The 16,194-nt window shown below is 53.3% G+C and overlaps 1 protein-coding gene across 2 annotated transcripts in view; it reads right to left on the bottom strand.

The window, feature by feature from the left end:
- KCNT1 (potassium sodium-activated channel subfamily T member 1) overlaps positions 1-16,194 on the bottom strand; it is an 81,913-nt gene that overhangs the window by 27,777 nt on the left and 37,942 nt on the right. Inside the window, exons 1-2 of one of the 2 annotated variants that reach the window (XM_056505359.1) lie at positions 15,369-15,592; positions 5,034-5,075 (exon numbers count right to left, since the gene is read on the bottom strand). The exons of the other annotated variant lie outside the window; for it this stretch is intronic. Coding sequence (XP_056361334.1) covers positions 5,034-5,075; positions 15,369-15,517 — 191 coding nt within the window. The 5' untranslated portion in view covers positions 15,518-15,592. Of the gene's footprint in view, positions 1-5,033; positions 5,076-15,368; positions 15,593-16,194 lie in introns of those variants that run through there. 2 annotated transcript variants of the gene reach the window in all.

Below are 16,194 nucleotides of genomic sequence, written 5' to 3'. Positions count from 1 at the left end.
TCCTCCCCACTGTCAGAGCATCCTGGTGCCAGCCCATCCCAGGCCACTCCAAGAGTCACCAGCTCCACAGCCCCCCCTCACCCCCACTGAACCCCCTGGGCCATGCTAACAAGGATCCTGGTACAGGTTCAGTTACAAATGTAATTACTGCTATTATGCACTTCATAATGCCTGAGCGACTCCGTTCTCTCACTCGGTTATTTATTGTACTTTATTAATCTAAGATTAGAGGCAATTTGTTGTAAGATGATGAGCTCCCAAAAAAAGACACAACAGTTTGTTCGGAAAAGTGCAGGATGAAAGGTTGGGATGTGCACATTGCACCTCAGTGGCACTAAAATGGAAAATGAGGAGCACAGCCCCTGCTCCACGCTTCCCATTTCCCCAGAGAGCTGGGGCAGTTCTCTTACACAGGAGGAAAACACAAAAAATACAAACCCATACAGGGATGGGAGATAAGCACTGGGCACAGGCAGCTCCTCTGATCCCCACAGCCTGTGACAGTCCCTGGGCTCGGCCTGAAAGCTGAGACAGCCCCAAAATCCAGCAGCCAGCCAAGGGAGAGCTGCCAGCCCTGCCCCAGGACCTGCCCAGAGCCCCCTGCTCCTTTCTGCAGAAGGACTTGGCTCCCCAGGGTGGTTTTGCTGTATTTTATATCAGACACTTCATGCCATGAGAAGTGGGTCTTCAAATAAATAAGGCTCTTGATAGGGAAAAACTCCTCAGCCTCTCCCCACAGCTCCATTCCTCTCCCTCACACTCGAGCTGGGTGGGAAATGCTGGTGTGGATAGAATCCCAGGATGGGTTGGCTTGGAAGGGACCTTAAAGCTCATCTCATTCCACTCCCCTTCCACCAGACCAGGTTGCTCCCATGCCCATCCAACTTGGGACAGTTTCTTGTCTCAGGAATCTTCTCAAAGAATTTCTCCCATCATGTAGCAGCATGCAAACAAGACTCTTCAGAATTATTTTAGGAGGGGGAAAAATACCCAAAAAACCTGCAAAATCCCAGAAATCTCTGCAATCTCTGCCAAGGCAGCTCGAGTGAGACCCCATTTCACCCCTCCACTCCAGCTCAGCCCAGAGAACAGCTCTGCACCCTCCTTGCAACCCCCCTGGATCAAACACGTAAGAAATGTGGCTGCTGCCACGCTGGAATTACAGAAATGTGCTGCTGGCCCAGATGGGCTCCCTGGGGATGGTGCTGGCTACCAGACACAGCTGAGAGGAAGGTGAGGAGCAGGGCTGGCTCTCAGGTCTGCAGCATTTCCTCTCCCAGCAGCAGAGCAGCCTGTGCAGGATGCTCTGGAGGCGCCGTGCCACGGCCAGGGAGCAGCTGGTGCCAGCTGGAACCCGAGCAGAGCCAAAATCCTTCCCAAATAAACCACAAAACCTGCCAGGAGGAGGCTCAGGTACCTGCTGATGGCAGCCACACGAAATACCCAGACAGCTCCAGCCTTCCTGATTCCCTTTGGGATGTTTTTCCCTTTTTCCCACCGTTTTTGTGATGGTAACAGGGGTTGGACACAGAACCTCCAGCGAGAGGGGTGGCACGGGGTGAGCTCTGTGCCCCTGCCATGATCCATCTATCCAAGCTGGGCAGAGCTGGGACAGCTCCAGCCCTGCCCTGCCCAGATCCCGGGGCTTGGAGCTGCTCCCAGAGCAGGGCTTGGGAATGGGAGTGGGAATGGAGATGGGAGTGGGAGTGGGAGTGGAATGGGAATGGGAGTGGGAATGGGGATGGGAATGGGAGAGGGAGTGGGAGTGGGAATGGGGATGGGAATGAGGAATGGGAGTGGAAGTGGGAGTGGGAATGGGGATGGGAATGGAGATGAGAATGGGAGTGGGAATGGGAATGATGGGAATGAGAATAGGAATGTGAATGGGAATCAGGAATGAGAGTGGGAGTGGGAATGGGGATGGGAATGAGGAATGGGAGTGGAAGTGGGAGTGGGAATGGGGATGGGAATGGAGATGAGAATGGGAGTGGGAATGGGAATGATGGGAATGAGAATAGGAATGTGAATGGGAATCAGGAATGAGAGTGGGAGTGGGAATGGGGATGGGAATGGGAACAGGGATGATGGGAATGGGAATGAGAACAGGAATGAGGAATGAGAGTGGGAGTGGGAATGATGGGAATGGGAATGGGAATGATGGGCATGGGAATGGGAACGGGAATGATGGGAACGGGAATGATGGGAGTGGGAATCGCTGCACAGCTGTGCACACAGACAGCCTGGGCGCCTGCCAAAGGCAGGGACAGGGAAGGAGCTGCCCCCGCGCTCAATAAGCACTAATTGAACAATTACTCAAAGCTGTGGTTTCGGCCGTGCTGAACGGCTTCAAACCGGGGGGGAATCGCCTCCAGGGGCTCCTCCTGCCGCACCGGGTCCGTCCTTGGATTCACGCTCCCGGCAGGACCGATGCTGTCCCAAACCCAGGGCGGCTGGACTCGCCCCGGGCCGGGAGCATCTCCCGGAATGTCTCGGCTGCTCCGGAGCATCCCCGAGCCCCCGCGGGGCTCTGCCACCGCAGCAGCGCCCCCGGCAAACCTCGGGCTCCTTTTCAAACAGCAAAGCACAAAACAGCCGGGGAGGGAGGTCTGTCTGTCCAGACTTTGGGGACAGAGCCCCCCCAGCCAACGCTGCTGGTCCGCAGAGGGAAGGGGAGAGGGGGGATCTCAGGGGGATTTCAGGTCCTGGGGAGGTACAGGAGAGCACTGGGGACACCAGTGGCACAGCCAGCACGGTCCAAAGGGCAAGGACTGCAAACAGGGCAAATCTGCCCACTTCTAGAGAATGTTCTCAGCCCACAGCCCTCGGGAGGTGCAACACTGAAGCTGCTCTCCCCCGTCCCAGAGTCACAGATGATCCTCACGGGTCACAGCAGCACAGAGGAGCTCAGCAGGTCCCACAGCAGTGTGTGACTGTCACATCCACCATGGCACAGCCACTGTGCCACCATCACAGCCACCATGGCACTGTCAGGGTCACCATGGCACCATCACAGCCACCATGGCACCATCACAGCCACCATGGCACTGTCAGGGTCACCATGATATCACCACAGCCACCATGGCACTGTCAGGGTCACCATGGCACCATCACAGCCACCATGGCACTGTCAGGGTCACCATGGTATCACTACAGTCATTGTGGCACTGACACAGCCACTGTGCCACCATCACAGGCACCATGGCACTGTCAGGGTCACCATGTCACCATCACAGCCACCATGGCACTGTCACAGCCACTATGTCACCATCACAGCCACCATTACATCATCACAGCCCTCATGGCACTGTCTGGGTCACCATGGTATCACTACAGTCATTGTGGCACCATCACAGCCACGGTGACACTGTCACAGCCCTGTGCACAGGCAGCTGCCCCTCCTGGCCCCCACAGCAGCAGGAATGATTTTCCCTGGCACAGCACAGGCTCATCACAGATCACATCAGCAGAATCTACTCCCACACCAATAAACACTGCCCAGGGTGCCAGGAGGCTGTGGCACATCCTGCCCCTCAAGCCCAAAGACTCATTTCTTCAAGGTTTCATGCATTTACCATTGGAATCAATCAGAAAAAAATAAAATCTCCTGTTTTATTATGGAGTGTGATTTTTCTTGCCCAGAGAAAGAATTGATATTGCCAACCACTCTGCAGCAAATTAAACCCAGCTGGGTGCAGGTAATGTCATCCTGGCTCCAGCAGTAATGCTGCAGTTTGATTTTTGGGGATGAAAAGCAAACTCCAAGCAGCCACTCCAGGAAAATCCCTGCCCAAGGGTAGGTTTGGCCTCCAGGGCCATTTATCTTCACTGTGCCCTGAAGTCATCCCACAGACCCTCTGTGCCAGTGGGACAAGGGCTGACACAGACTGCAGGAAGGAATTCACAGGCCTGAAGAGATGGAGAAAAAAATCTCCTGCTTGACTTCTGGTTCATATATATATATATATATATATATATATATATATATATATATATATATATATATATATATATATATATATATATAATTTTTTATTAGGGAGGACAATGCAATGGAAATGGGATTTTTATCGACTCCTCATTCCCTGAAGGCAGCTGTAATCCCTCTCCAACTGTGCTCAGGTTGCAGAGCTCATTCCCAGGCACCAAACCAAGCACTGGAGGGAACAGAGACACACTCAGGGGGTTCAAATTGTAGATAATAGAACACTTCGGGGCTGGAAGGACCTTAAAATTCATCCTGTTCCACCCCTGCTGTGAGCAGGAACACCTTACACCACCCCAGGATGGTCCAAGCCCTGCCCAGCATCTCCCACCCAAGGTTTGGGTGGCTGAGCAGTGGCACCACTTGCTCTCAATAAAATAATGAAAGTCCCACTAAAGGTTAAAACCCCACAAGGGAAGCAGCAATGGGATGACAGGCTGTGTTTCCTTTGCCCTATTTGTTTTGCAACACTGGAGGCTGACACTCAGGAGTCTGCTCCTGTAATTGCTTGTGCTGATGAATCTGCATTGTTTAATTAGGGCTGTGCATGGAGCTCATCCTTAATGGCTAATTGCCAATTTGCTGCTATCAATTCTTCCTCAAGAAACTTGTCTGTCGCTGGGAGCAGAGAATCCTCCCCATGGAGGGAACTGTTGAAGGGTTTGTTGCTCCCATGAACAATTCCTTGGTGCCCAGAGCAATGAAGGACAAATCCCCTGCTTAAAGCAGGAAAATCATGGAATCACAGGCTGGTTTGGGTTGGAAGGGACCTCTAAATCTGGTTGCAGCCATGGGCAGGGACAATTCCACTAGCCCAGGCTGTTCCAAAGCCATCCCTCCCAGCCTGGAACACTCCACAGTAACTGAGAGCCAAGGTTAACCTCAGCTCTGGGCACTGCCCAAACTCTCAGCTCATCAAACACCCCAAATTCCACAGGGGTTTTTGCCCACAGGGGTTTTGCCCACTGGAGAGAGCAGGGTTGGCTTTTCCCCAGGGCAAGGCAGGGTCCCTCTGTCCCTCCCCAGGGCACCGGGCACGCACAGAACTTACTGTGAGAAGGAGGAATCCACGCTGAAATCCTCGGCGTGAGCCCTGGGGGCGAGAGCAGCACAGAGGGTGAGGGAAGGCAGATCCTGGAGCCTGGCTCCAGGGCAGGGCTGTCCCCGGAATGGCAGTGCCAGAGGGACAAGAGGCCACCTGAGTGCTCAGCTGAGGTCACACCATGCCTGGGACACATCCCTGCTCAGCTCCCACTGATGCTCTGATGGCTTTCCCTTCAAGGACTCAGCTCCGTGGATAAAAACAGGTTTTATACCAGTTTTATGCCTTTTTTTTTTAATTTTAAAATGAGTCTCACTAAATGAGTCGCTGCTCTGCCCCTAATTGGTGCCACACTTGGTGCAGAGAAATGGGACTTTGAAGGATTGGTGCTTTCAGGAACTCAGCATTGTGCCTCCCCTGGGCTGGTTTTACAGATATCAGTGATGAGGAGAAGGGAAAACAAAACAGAATAATAAATCAAAAATTAAATCAAGTAACAGAGAGGAATGATGAGGGTGATGAGGGGCTCAAGGCAAGGGAGGAAGAACAGAGAGAAACAAGAGTGGGTGAGAGGCAGAAGGCCTGTGCTCGTGTACTGTACATCCCACAGGCAGACAGACAGACAGACAGACAGCCAGCACAGGGCTCTCAAACACAGCAATTACACTGCAAGGCAAAAAAATCCCTTGTGAAAATGATGCTGTCATCAGGACACCCCAGGGATGGCCCTGGGTCCCCATCTTTGACTGAGCCTGAGCCCTGCCCTGTTCCAGCAGTGCCCTCTCTCCTTTCCTTATTTACTGTGAGCCAGGGACACTGAGAAACATCACCAAAGCCAAGGGGGCTGCTGCAGACCATAAAGATTTTTCTTGCATTTTGCTTTACGAGTCTGCAGCACTCCAGCACAGCTCAAATTAAATAAAAGCAATAAATCCACATTTCAGCAGAGATGTGAGCCCGAAGGAAGCAGATCCATCCCTCAGGAGGAGCAGCCTCCCTGGGACAGGATTGATTTTGCTGCTGCTGCTGCTGGGCTCAGTGCAGAGGCTGGGGAGGAGCTCCTTGCTCATTCCTCTGTCCCAGGTTCTCCAAGCCCTGACCCTGGACATTCCCAGAGATGAGCACCCTGTGCCTCCCCACACTCACAGGGAAGGATTTCTCCCCCAGTATTTCTCCCCAATATTTAATCTAGCCCTGCTTTCTGTCAGTGTGAAGCCATCCCCCTGTCCTGACATTCCAGACCCTTATCCAAAGTTCTTCTCCAGCTTTTTTGGAGCTCCTTTAGGTACTGGATGGTGCTTTAGGATCTCCCTAGATCTGTTCTTCTCTGGGCTCAGCTCCTGCCACCTCCCCCCTCTTCCCTGCTCATCTCCAGCTTTCTCCTGGATCATTAAGTTAACCCACACCAAAGTGGTCTCTTGTGCCACCTCTCACAGCAAGAACAAGCCCTGGGCTGGCTCTCAGCTGTGCTGTGCCTTGGAGCAGCCCTGGCATTTATTGCTGCCCAGCATCCAAGATTTTCTGCAGCTGCAGAGCAGAGCCTCAGGAAGGAGCCAGCTCAGGCTCCCTCCAGCTAAATTGGATTATCCCACGTTAGCAGCAGGGGCTGCTCTGCCCCTCTGCCTGCCTTTGGTTTGAACAGTGGCTTTTTGTGTCTCACAGAGATGTTTATGGGGAAAGAATCAGCAAATGATTTGGTTTTCTCCTAATCTGGTGCCAGCTGGCAGCCAGGAAAAGTGGAGGAACAGGAGCTAATTCCAGCTGCAGAAGAACCCTCCTGAAAGCCAAAACCACCCAGATCAGTGGGGTCCTGCAGAGCCTGGAGAACTGGGGTGAGCCAGGGAGATTCCCAGGATTCCTTCCCCAAAGCCACGGGGTCAGGAGGAGAATAAACACCTCACTCACATGGAGGCACCACGAGCAAAAGGGACTCCAAAGTCATGGACAGACATAAACCTCCCCACTCTGCCACTCTGTGCTGTGGTTAAAGCACATACAATAAAATAAACCCTTTTTTTTTTTTGTTACAAAAATGTGCTTTTGGCTCCCAAATGAGTGAACTCATAGAGGGAAGAAGTGATTTGAGGTATTCCACTGAAACCTCTCCTTCTTCCCACCAGGCACCCAAATTCTCACCAACACTCCAAAAAAACTGAGAAAACATGGAGACTTCTCTAAGAAAACTAAAAATCATTCCAAATCTCATCTGGAGAACAGCCGTTTTCCAGCCCCCAAAAACACTTTAACAGTGATTTACAACACACAGAACTAAAGCCACTTAATGGAGTCAGAAAGGTTGTGCTGGCTTTTAATGTGTTTTAGATAATCCACTTCAAATTGACCTTTTTATTCCCTCCAGATCTGGCTCCATGAGAGCAGACAAACCTCAGCTCATCCCATTCCCATGGAAAACAGCTCAGGCAGGGAAGGACCTTTGCTCCCCTGCAGGATCCAGGGCTGGGAGAGCAGAGCAGAGAGAAGCTGAGAGCCCTTGGTGCTGCCAAGCAAGAACCAGGATGCCAGGCTGGTGGCTGGCACGAGCAGCACCCCTGTCTTGGGTTCAACACAGGATGTGCCCAGCAATGTGAATTCTGTCCCATCTGTTAACCCAGCTGGGGCAGTGACCCTGATCTCCTGGCACACATTCTCTGCTCATGGGCCATCTTTAAACCAGCTGGGCAATCATCTTTATCTTCCCACAGCCCATCCTCCCTCCAGGAGATATCTCCTGTTCATGGCCACTGAGTCCCAGGGCATGACTGATAAAATTCCATCATCCCATGGGAGATGCTCCAGCCAGGGGAGGAGCCAAGCCTTTCCTACCAGATAAAAACTGAGATTTGGGACACCAAGGAACCTTCTTTCCACTGGATTCCAGAGGAAAACCAGACCTTTGCACATCATCCCTGGAGCTTCAGAGGAAACTGCACCTTCTCCAGGAGCACTGCTCCAGCTGAACCACATCTGCCCCTGCAGGAGGATGCAGCCACCATTGAATGGGACTGTGCCAACACCCTGACTGACTGACGGGTGTCAGCTTGGATTCTGACTCTGGCAGGGCTGGGATTGTTCTGTGTAATACTGCATTGCTATTTTAATTTTCCTAGTAAAGAACTGTTATCCCTAACTCCCATATCTTTGCCTGAGAACCTCTTAATTTCAAAATTATAATAATAATTTGGAGGGAGGGGGTTTACATTCTCCATTTAAAGAGAAGCTTCTGCCTTTATTGGCAGCCACCTGTCCTTCAAACCAGGACAACCTCCCAGACAGAAGAGCAGAGCAGGGAAGGGAGGGAGAAAGGAGAGGAGCAGAGAGGGGAGGAACTTCTTGGCTGCCTCAGAGACAGGTCTGCCCCCACCTTTCAAGCCCCTCACAAAAGGGGAAGGCTTTATTAGAAGGTGAGGAGACAAAGGTACATTTATTATTAGAACAAAGCCATAATAAAGCTTGCTTATGTAAAAGAGAGAGCAATCACCTGCCCACCCATGCTGGAGGCAGCTCCTTGGCTGAGCAGCACCTTCCACCTCATCCTGCCCCCTCAGCTCTGGCTCCAGCACCTCCCAGCAAAGGCAGGACCCCTGAGCTGGGCAGGGATGTGACAGCACCCCTGGGCTCCAGTACCCAGAACTGGGGCAGCAGAACCAGCTCCCTTCTCTCCAGCCAGCCCCAAGCCCCAGCCCACTGCAGGACCAGGGTGGCATTTATTTCCTGTGCCTCATGCAGATACTTTGAGGCTAAATGCTGTCCAGGGTGCTCGGAGGGAGAGCAGCAGAGCTCAGCCCAGCTCACACAGGGACCTGCTCCCTCCCAGCAAACTCTGCACTTCACCACTGTCTCCTGAATTTTTGGTAAAGGAAGAGCATTAAAAATTCACTGCTGCTGGTGCATTTCCTATTCAATTTACAGCCATCACTTCCAAACAAACAAAAAAAAAAAATCATGCCTTGACTTGAAGCCCCTGGAAGTTACAGACACAAGTAATGACCTGCCAACACTGCTCTTGGCTTCAGGCTGCTTTAATAACCACTTGCAAGGCTCAGAGGCATTTCAAGACCCAGGTGGAAAGGTATTCAATCTGACTTTCTCCCCTGGCTCTGGAAGGATTCAATGCCTTTTCACCCTGATCTCGAAATGCCTTCAAGACGGGGTCAAGGCAGGAGGGTCAAGATGAGCCAAGCCTGGGGAGGCTTCCCAAGGCACTGCTCATCCTCCAGAGACAGGAGCTGCACCACAGTTCCTACCATACTGACAGTGAGAAACTCAGCCCAAAATAGCCTGATGTGAGAAGGACAGATGGGAGGAGATGGAAAAAGAAAGAAAAGAGGGGGAGAAAGAATGAGCAAGAGGAAAGGGAAAGCGAGAGGAAGAGGAGCACGTCTGCTCCCAACCCCTGTGAGAGGGGAGGGAAGGGCAGCTCCCCTTCCTGGCTGCAGGAATGGCCCCAGGGAAGGGGCTTGAGCCTCCAGCACCCCTGGTGAGGAGGAACTCAGCCAGCTGTGCTGGTGGCACCTGGAAATCCAGCAGCAGCTGCGGGCGCTTGCAGAGAGCTGCAGAGGTGCAGAGGCCAGGCTGTGCAGGGGCAGCAGGCAGTCAGCAGCTCAGCAGCTCTGCTGCCTCCTCAGGGTGCTGCTTTAATCACAGGAGTGCTTTTCCTTGGCATTGCTCTGCAAAAGCCATGCCACAAGTCAAACACAAAGTTTGGAGAGAAGCAGACGCGGGGCCAGAGCCGCAGCAGCCGGACAGGCTGTTCCCAGCCTGGGCCCTGCATCACCTGCAGGAAGCTGTGCCTCAACCAGAATCAGATCCACTGAGGCTGGAAAGGACCTCTGAGGTCAGCAAATCCACCATCAAACCATACCCCCAGCCCTGCCAAGCCCATTGAGCCATGACCCCAAACACCACAAGCACAAATCATTCAGATCCCTCCAGAGATGGGGACTCCACCTATGCCAGGGCTGGACAATCCTTTTGGTAAAGAAATTTTGCTCCAAATCCAACCTGAATCTCCTCTGGAACAACTTGAGGCCATTTCCTCTTGTCCCAGTGATTGTTTCTCAGAAGAAGAGGCAGATCCCACCTGGCTACAAGCTCCTTTCAGGTAGATGGAGAGGGCAGGCACTGCCAAGCCTGGACAAAAACATCCTGCAGATGCTCAGGCTGCTCTGACACACAGCTCCTTGCCTTTGCTAACGAGCTAAATGAGTCCCTGCAGTCCTGACAGATGACTGGTCCTTGTGGGGGAAGGACTGTGGATGAACTTGGAGGTGGGATGTGAGACCCTCAGAGTGATGCCATTCTTCCAGCAAGCAGGAAAGCCTCTCCTGGGGGAGGAACGTGCTGATCCCCGTGCCCTGATGGGACCTGATGGCAAGGAGGATCCTAAAATAACCAGAGCAGAAGCTCAAGTGTGAGTGCAGAGCGTGCATCCTCGGGTGAGGATCGTGTCTGCCTGTCAGGGCTATGTAGGGCACCGAGATCCCCACGGAGCTGGCAGCTCCCAGGAGCCTGGGAGGAGAGCTCAGCACCCCCAAACCCCAGCACAGCTCAGGGGTGGCATCACCTGTGCCCCCAGGGCAAACATTGCCAGAGTGCTTGGGGCTTGGGAGATGGGACCACAGGAGCAGCCAGAAACCCTTGGGAAGCTGGAGGGAGCTCAGGGCTGAGCCCTGGGTGGGACATGGGCAGGTCAGTGCTGGCCCTGCACCAAAACCAGGAGATGAGCTGAGCTCAGGGCCTTTCCAGCAGTTTGGGGCAGTTCCAGCAGCTCTGGGGCAAGGAAAAGAAGCAGCCAGGCTCAAGCCCAGCTCTGCAGCCACGGTGGAATCGCTGCTATGCTGGTGAATGGCTCTGCTCAGTGTGAGGGATGGCAGCTCCTGGTCTGGGATGGTGTCCTGATCATCAGGATCCCTGCATGCCCATCCCCTGAGCTCCCTGCCCTACTCCTGCAGTGATCCTGCCCTGAGAACCTCCCAGGGGAATGCCCAGAAGCCTGAGCAGTGCCACCTCCCTGGCCTGACACACAACAGCCCAAGGGAAGCACAGCCAAGGCTGGCAGCAGAGGTGATGGGTGCAGGGCTGGGAGATGCCCCAGGGTGGGCAGAGACCAGCACTGCCAGCAAGCCCCAGTGCCCCCTGCTCAGAGATACCCCCAAAACCACATCCCAGCCCAGCACTGCAAAGCACAACAAAACCAAAATGTTTCATAAGTAAAACCTGTTGGATCCCTCAGATTCTCCTTCAAGCCCTCTCCACAAAGCAGAGTGCTGGTCCTGCCCTCCCTCAGTGTCACTGATGGCCCCAGCTCAGAGACAGCAGGGCAGGGCACAGCTCTGGCACAGACCATCCTGACACCTCCAGCCTCAGCCCTGCTCAGATTTCTGCTACAAACCCTCATCCCCAGCCAGGAGACAAGCAGCAGAACCCGAGGCTGGAGCAGGGCAGGGCTGGGCAAACCCCACACAGGGAATGTTCCTGGAACAGCATTTCTGCTGCACAAAACCTCCTCACCCACAGCTGAGGCAGCAAACCAGCTCATGGCATTTGCTGAGGGCAGAGAGAGGGCTCTGAAAGGCCTTTGCTGGAAAAAAAGCTTTTGTTAAGGAAATGTTAAAAATAAATAAATTGACTCCTTGTCCCAGCAGGAGGGAATTCCGCAATGGTTCAGCAGGGAATTGTGTCCTAGGGAGAGCATCACCTGCAGAGCTCCTGCAAGGACTCAGGGGCTGCAGTGGTTTCATTGACCAGACTGGACCTTCCTGTGCTTCATTTGTGTCAGGCAAAAACCCCACATTTAGCAGTCCTGTTTGTTAATACCGAACTGCCCCTGGGGGGAACACACATCCATCAGTCAGAAATTCTATTTTCAGACACATTGGGGTGAATTCCTCACTCTCTGCGGTGCTTTACCTCCAAGAACCCTGCATTAAACTCAGCCTAGCAGAGTTCTGCTCTTTCCCACTGAGGAGACTCCAGCCACCTTGTTGACTGTAACAGGGCTGAAGCAGAGTCCCATTTATTCCTGCCAAAAATATCTCAAACTGAGAGACGAGGCAAGGCTGTGGGGGGTGGGAGTGAGCAGGAGAGAAAGGGAGGGAAGGATCCAGATGCTGCCTTGGACTGCCCAACAGAAAAGGAGCAGCTCCTCTGGGACACACAGAGAAAGGACAAGAGGGAACAGGTACAAGATGCAGAAAGGGAAAAATTATTCACCCTGAGAATGATCAAACCCAGCACCCAAAGAAGCTGAGAAATGTCCAGTGAGATGTTCAAAACTCAGCAGGGCTGGTCCTGAGCCAGCTGGGAGAACTTTAAAGCCAGTCCAGCTTTGGAGCAGAGCCCTGCAGGTCCTCTCCAAGCCCAGCTCTTCTGCAATGCTAATCTTCCTCCCAAACCTCAGCAGTTCACAATTCTGTTACCAGCAGCTCAACAAACACAGCCAGAGGAGGTGAGGGGGGCAGGGAGGGGACGCAGAGCCCTGCCAGGACCTGACATCCAAAGCAGACTCCAAACAGGAATGTTTGCAATCCCCCCAGAGCCTCAGTGTGCCCCAGGACAGGCAGTGCTCAGAGCTTCCCCTGCTTCCAGCAGAGCAGCACAAACAGGACATGGTTATCTTGTAAAAACCTTGCTTTGTGTTTTTAGAGCCACATCTCGGGTGCTGCAGGGAGATCACCGTGAAATGGGATCCAAACAGATGTTTGCATGTCCTGCCTCCTGCCAGCAGCTCCTTCCCAAACACACAGTGCTCCGTGAGCTCTGCTTCCCTTCACACCTTTCCCTTTCCAATCCCCCCCAGCACAAGGGACAAATCTGCCTCAGGAAAAGCCTGGCTTGCAGGGAAAAGACTCAGCCTGTCCTGACCGATTCCAGTCACTCTCACCTGGTGCCAGGGGAGCCTCAGTGCCCAGGCAGCTGGTCTGCAGCTGAGCCTGCCCTCCCTGGCACGGCCAGGAGGCTGCCAGCTCCATCCCCAGCTCACAGCAACCCCTGGCAGCAGAAAGAACTAAAACCTCTGTGGAGGAGGAAACTCCCAGCCTGGGCTGGTCCCATCCCATCTGCAGGTCACCAGACACAGGAAAATATCTCTGTCCTGGATGCCCAGGGGCAGTCCTGAATTCCCCTTTTTACTCCCAAGCTCTGGGGTGGTTTTCCCTCAGACGAATTCAAATCCTTTCCTCCTGTTTTGACTGGGAACCCCTAAAAGCTTTGAGATGCTGCAATGATTCAGAGTAAGGAGGTAAATAAAGTAGGTGAGAATAAATTTCCCTGGCTTCAATCATCAGGAGGAGTCATTTGCATCCTGAGATCACCCTGTAACACACATCTCCTTCCACCATCACCTGGAAATTCACCCCCAGCTCCCAGGGACAATTGTCACTGCTAACTCGGTGAGTCTGGCTTTGAGAGACACAAAGCATCTCAAACTCGCTGTTCACCACTTCCAAACTAATCTCCCTGCCTTTGTTGCAGCAGTGAAGAGAAGTGCAGAAATCTCAACCCTAATTGCCAACTCATTGTTGGGAGGAGGTGCTGGCAGTGGGGAATCCAGACACTCACGGGGCTGTCAGAGTGTTCCACCAACTTCTCCACCTCACAGCAGCGCTCTCTTACAACAGGATTGCTGCAAAGCACTTAAAATTCCAGTGAAACCCAGGGAACTGGGGCTTTGTACAGCCCTGGGTTACCTCTCTCGAGGGTCCACCAAAACAACCTAGGGATGTGATTTTTGGAACTGCTGCCCTCCAGATCCAGCGGTGCCTTGCAGCATCCCTACTTTATGCTGTGCTCCCACAAAAGACAAGGAGGATCAGCCCTGGGTGGAGGTCTGCCTGCCTGGACTTGGGCAGGAATCCACCAAGCCCCTGGGTGCCAGAGAGGAGAAGCCCCTCTTGTGTGTTTAATCACTGCTGAGCAGGGGGATGAGTTTGTATCAATCTCCAGCTGCATTTTTCTGGCCCCTACACATCAGGCTTGACCACTGACCCTATCCTGAGGGACAGCACCAGAATGGAAAGAGCACACAGAGGAAGCAGCCTTGCCCCAAAGGCTTTGCCCACAGAGATTCAGGTCCAGCTTTGGTGCCTTTTTTGCAAAGCAAGGCACAAAACCAGACCACAAACAGCCTGAGCAGCACTGGGAGCAAACCCAGACTGCCAAAACATTGAGAGCACGGCACCTGCAGGGATTTAACCCTCTGCACCCCCACGGTGCCCATTCCTCACGGGCGAGCCTCGCCTGGCAGAGCCAGAGGCAGCTCCCAGAGTTTGCTCACCACAGCCCCGCTCTGGGGCCATCTGGAGCGCCAGGGACACTTCCCCGGTGTGCCAGGACTCTGCTCCCAGCCCTGGAGACCGGAGCACGAGGCGGGCACGGCTCGGCACCGGCAGCAGCCGCGCCGGCGCTCCCGGCACACGCTCCCTCCCCGGCTTCCCCAGCGGGCACCACAGCTGCTGCTCCTGGCCCTGGGCCACCTCCCCCAGACATGCCAAGAGGCAGAAGCTGAGGCATTAATTCGCTCCAGTCTAAAGCCAAACAAGTCAAATTCCCCCTGAGCAGGAGCTTTCCTACCGTGCTCGTTTGCACCAAATTTGCATCCTAGAAGACATACAGTACACAGTCACAGGTGAGGCAGCATGGATGGGCTGGAAGGATGGGTAGATGGTGGAAAAGGATGGAACAGAAAATGGAACGAACAGAACAAGAACTGAATTAGTGACATCTGCATCCTCATCGTAACTAGGGGACCCGGCTCCTTCTGAATCACTGAAATCCCAGTGCAGCGCACAGCCTTCTCATCCTCCTGAAAAACAGCTCCCAAACAGCTCCTTCCTCGCCCTACACTCAGCTGTGTGCTTGCAGGAAGGCTGCAGCATTTCCTACGGCAGCTTTTTTTTTTTTTTTTTTTTTTATTGCAGTTACAAATAAATTATTGCTCAGATGGGGGGACCGAGCATCTCTCCTGCCACGCAAACATGGTGCTCATGCACAGTGCGTTAGCAGTGTAAATGAGCCTGGGGTTTATACTGCACAGGGAAGGTGCAGTGCAAGTTAACAGTGCTGTGTGGCAGCCCCACGGTCTCAGGCTGCCATTCAGACATGCTTTAGGCATGTAAGAAAGAATGGAGAAGCACCTATAAAAAATTTAAAGGACCTGATTTCCTTCTGCTCCAGCTGCCTATTTCATAACACAACTTTGGAGCTGCCGTGGCTCTTTAACGAAGGATTCCATCCACCACCCCTCCAGCCCGTGGAGGCACTGATCCTTTCCCCTCTCATTTAAAAGATAAAAGGTGCTGCCTCCCCCACCCGGCCTCCCCACGCAGCACTGCAGTCCTGCAATACCTTTGTCCGACATCACTCCCCATGGATCCCATCCTCCGAGACGGTAACAAGGGGCTCACCCCGTGGACATCTTCCGTCGTGGCTGGTGGGACAGTTTTGACGTGGGAATTGCTCTCTGAAGGGGAATTCTTCAGCTTGGCTCTTGCCATCCTGCGAGCCTTGGCTGCCTCTGTGACTTCCTCCTGTTTCCCCCCTGAACTCTCTCATACATAGCAATCCTCACTGCAATCAGTTCAGAGCTGTCGGCACGTACCATCTCCTTCCTTCTTCTCCTCTCCCCAGTCAGGGCTGCTCAGTGGAACAATCCTGCCCTGTTCATTTATTTTGGTAGTGAGGGGAGTCGAGGCAAACTCTCCGGCCTTGCTGCTGCAACAAATTTGGTGCAAAACCGCCGAGAAAACATCCACAATGCAGAAACCTCTGAAAGGGCTTTGTTTGCTAAATAATGAAATTGCCTTGCCTGACTCCGTCAAAAGAAGGATTGCATTGCTCTTATCACAGGCAGGGCAGGGGCTGAAGGATTATTTTTTTCCCCTTCGCTGTTTTTCAGTAGCAACATGAGGAGGAGGAAGCTATTTTATCTTATTCCTCTGTGTACAGAGCAGCGAGAGGAGTGCGTGCCAGGGAACAGACTCAGCAGGTTTGGCTCCCTCAGACACAAAGCACAGAGCTCAGTCCCCTCCTAAAGGCACCTGCTGTGAACCGAGCAGGGAGGGACTGGCTGCTGCTCCCCCCGAGCCAGCAGGGCTCACTCCTGCTCACCTGGCCAGGCAGGTGCACCTCACCTGCCCCAGACCGACCCACGCTTCCCTCTGCAGCTGACAGC

This window comes from Oenanthe melanoleuca, chromosome 17 (genome assembly GCF_029582105.1).
Source record: "Oenanthe melanoleuca isolate GR-GAL-2019-014 chromosome 17, OMel1.0, whole genome shotgun sequence".
In the NCBI taxonomy this organism is placed as follows: domain Eukaryota; kingdom Metazoa; phylum Chordata; class Aves; order Passeriformes; family Muscicapidae; genus Oenanthe; species Oenanthe melanoleuca.
Note: the sequence above shows the minus strand (reverse complement) of the source record. Positions and strands in the feature narration are given on the sequence as shown.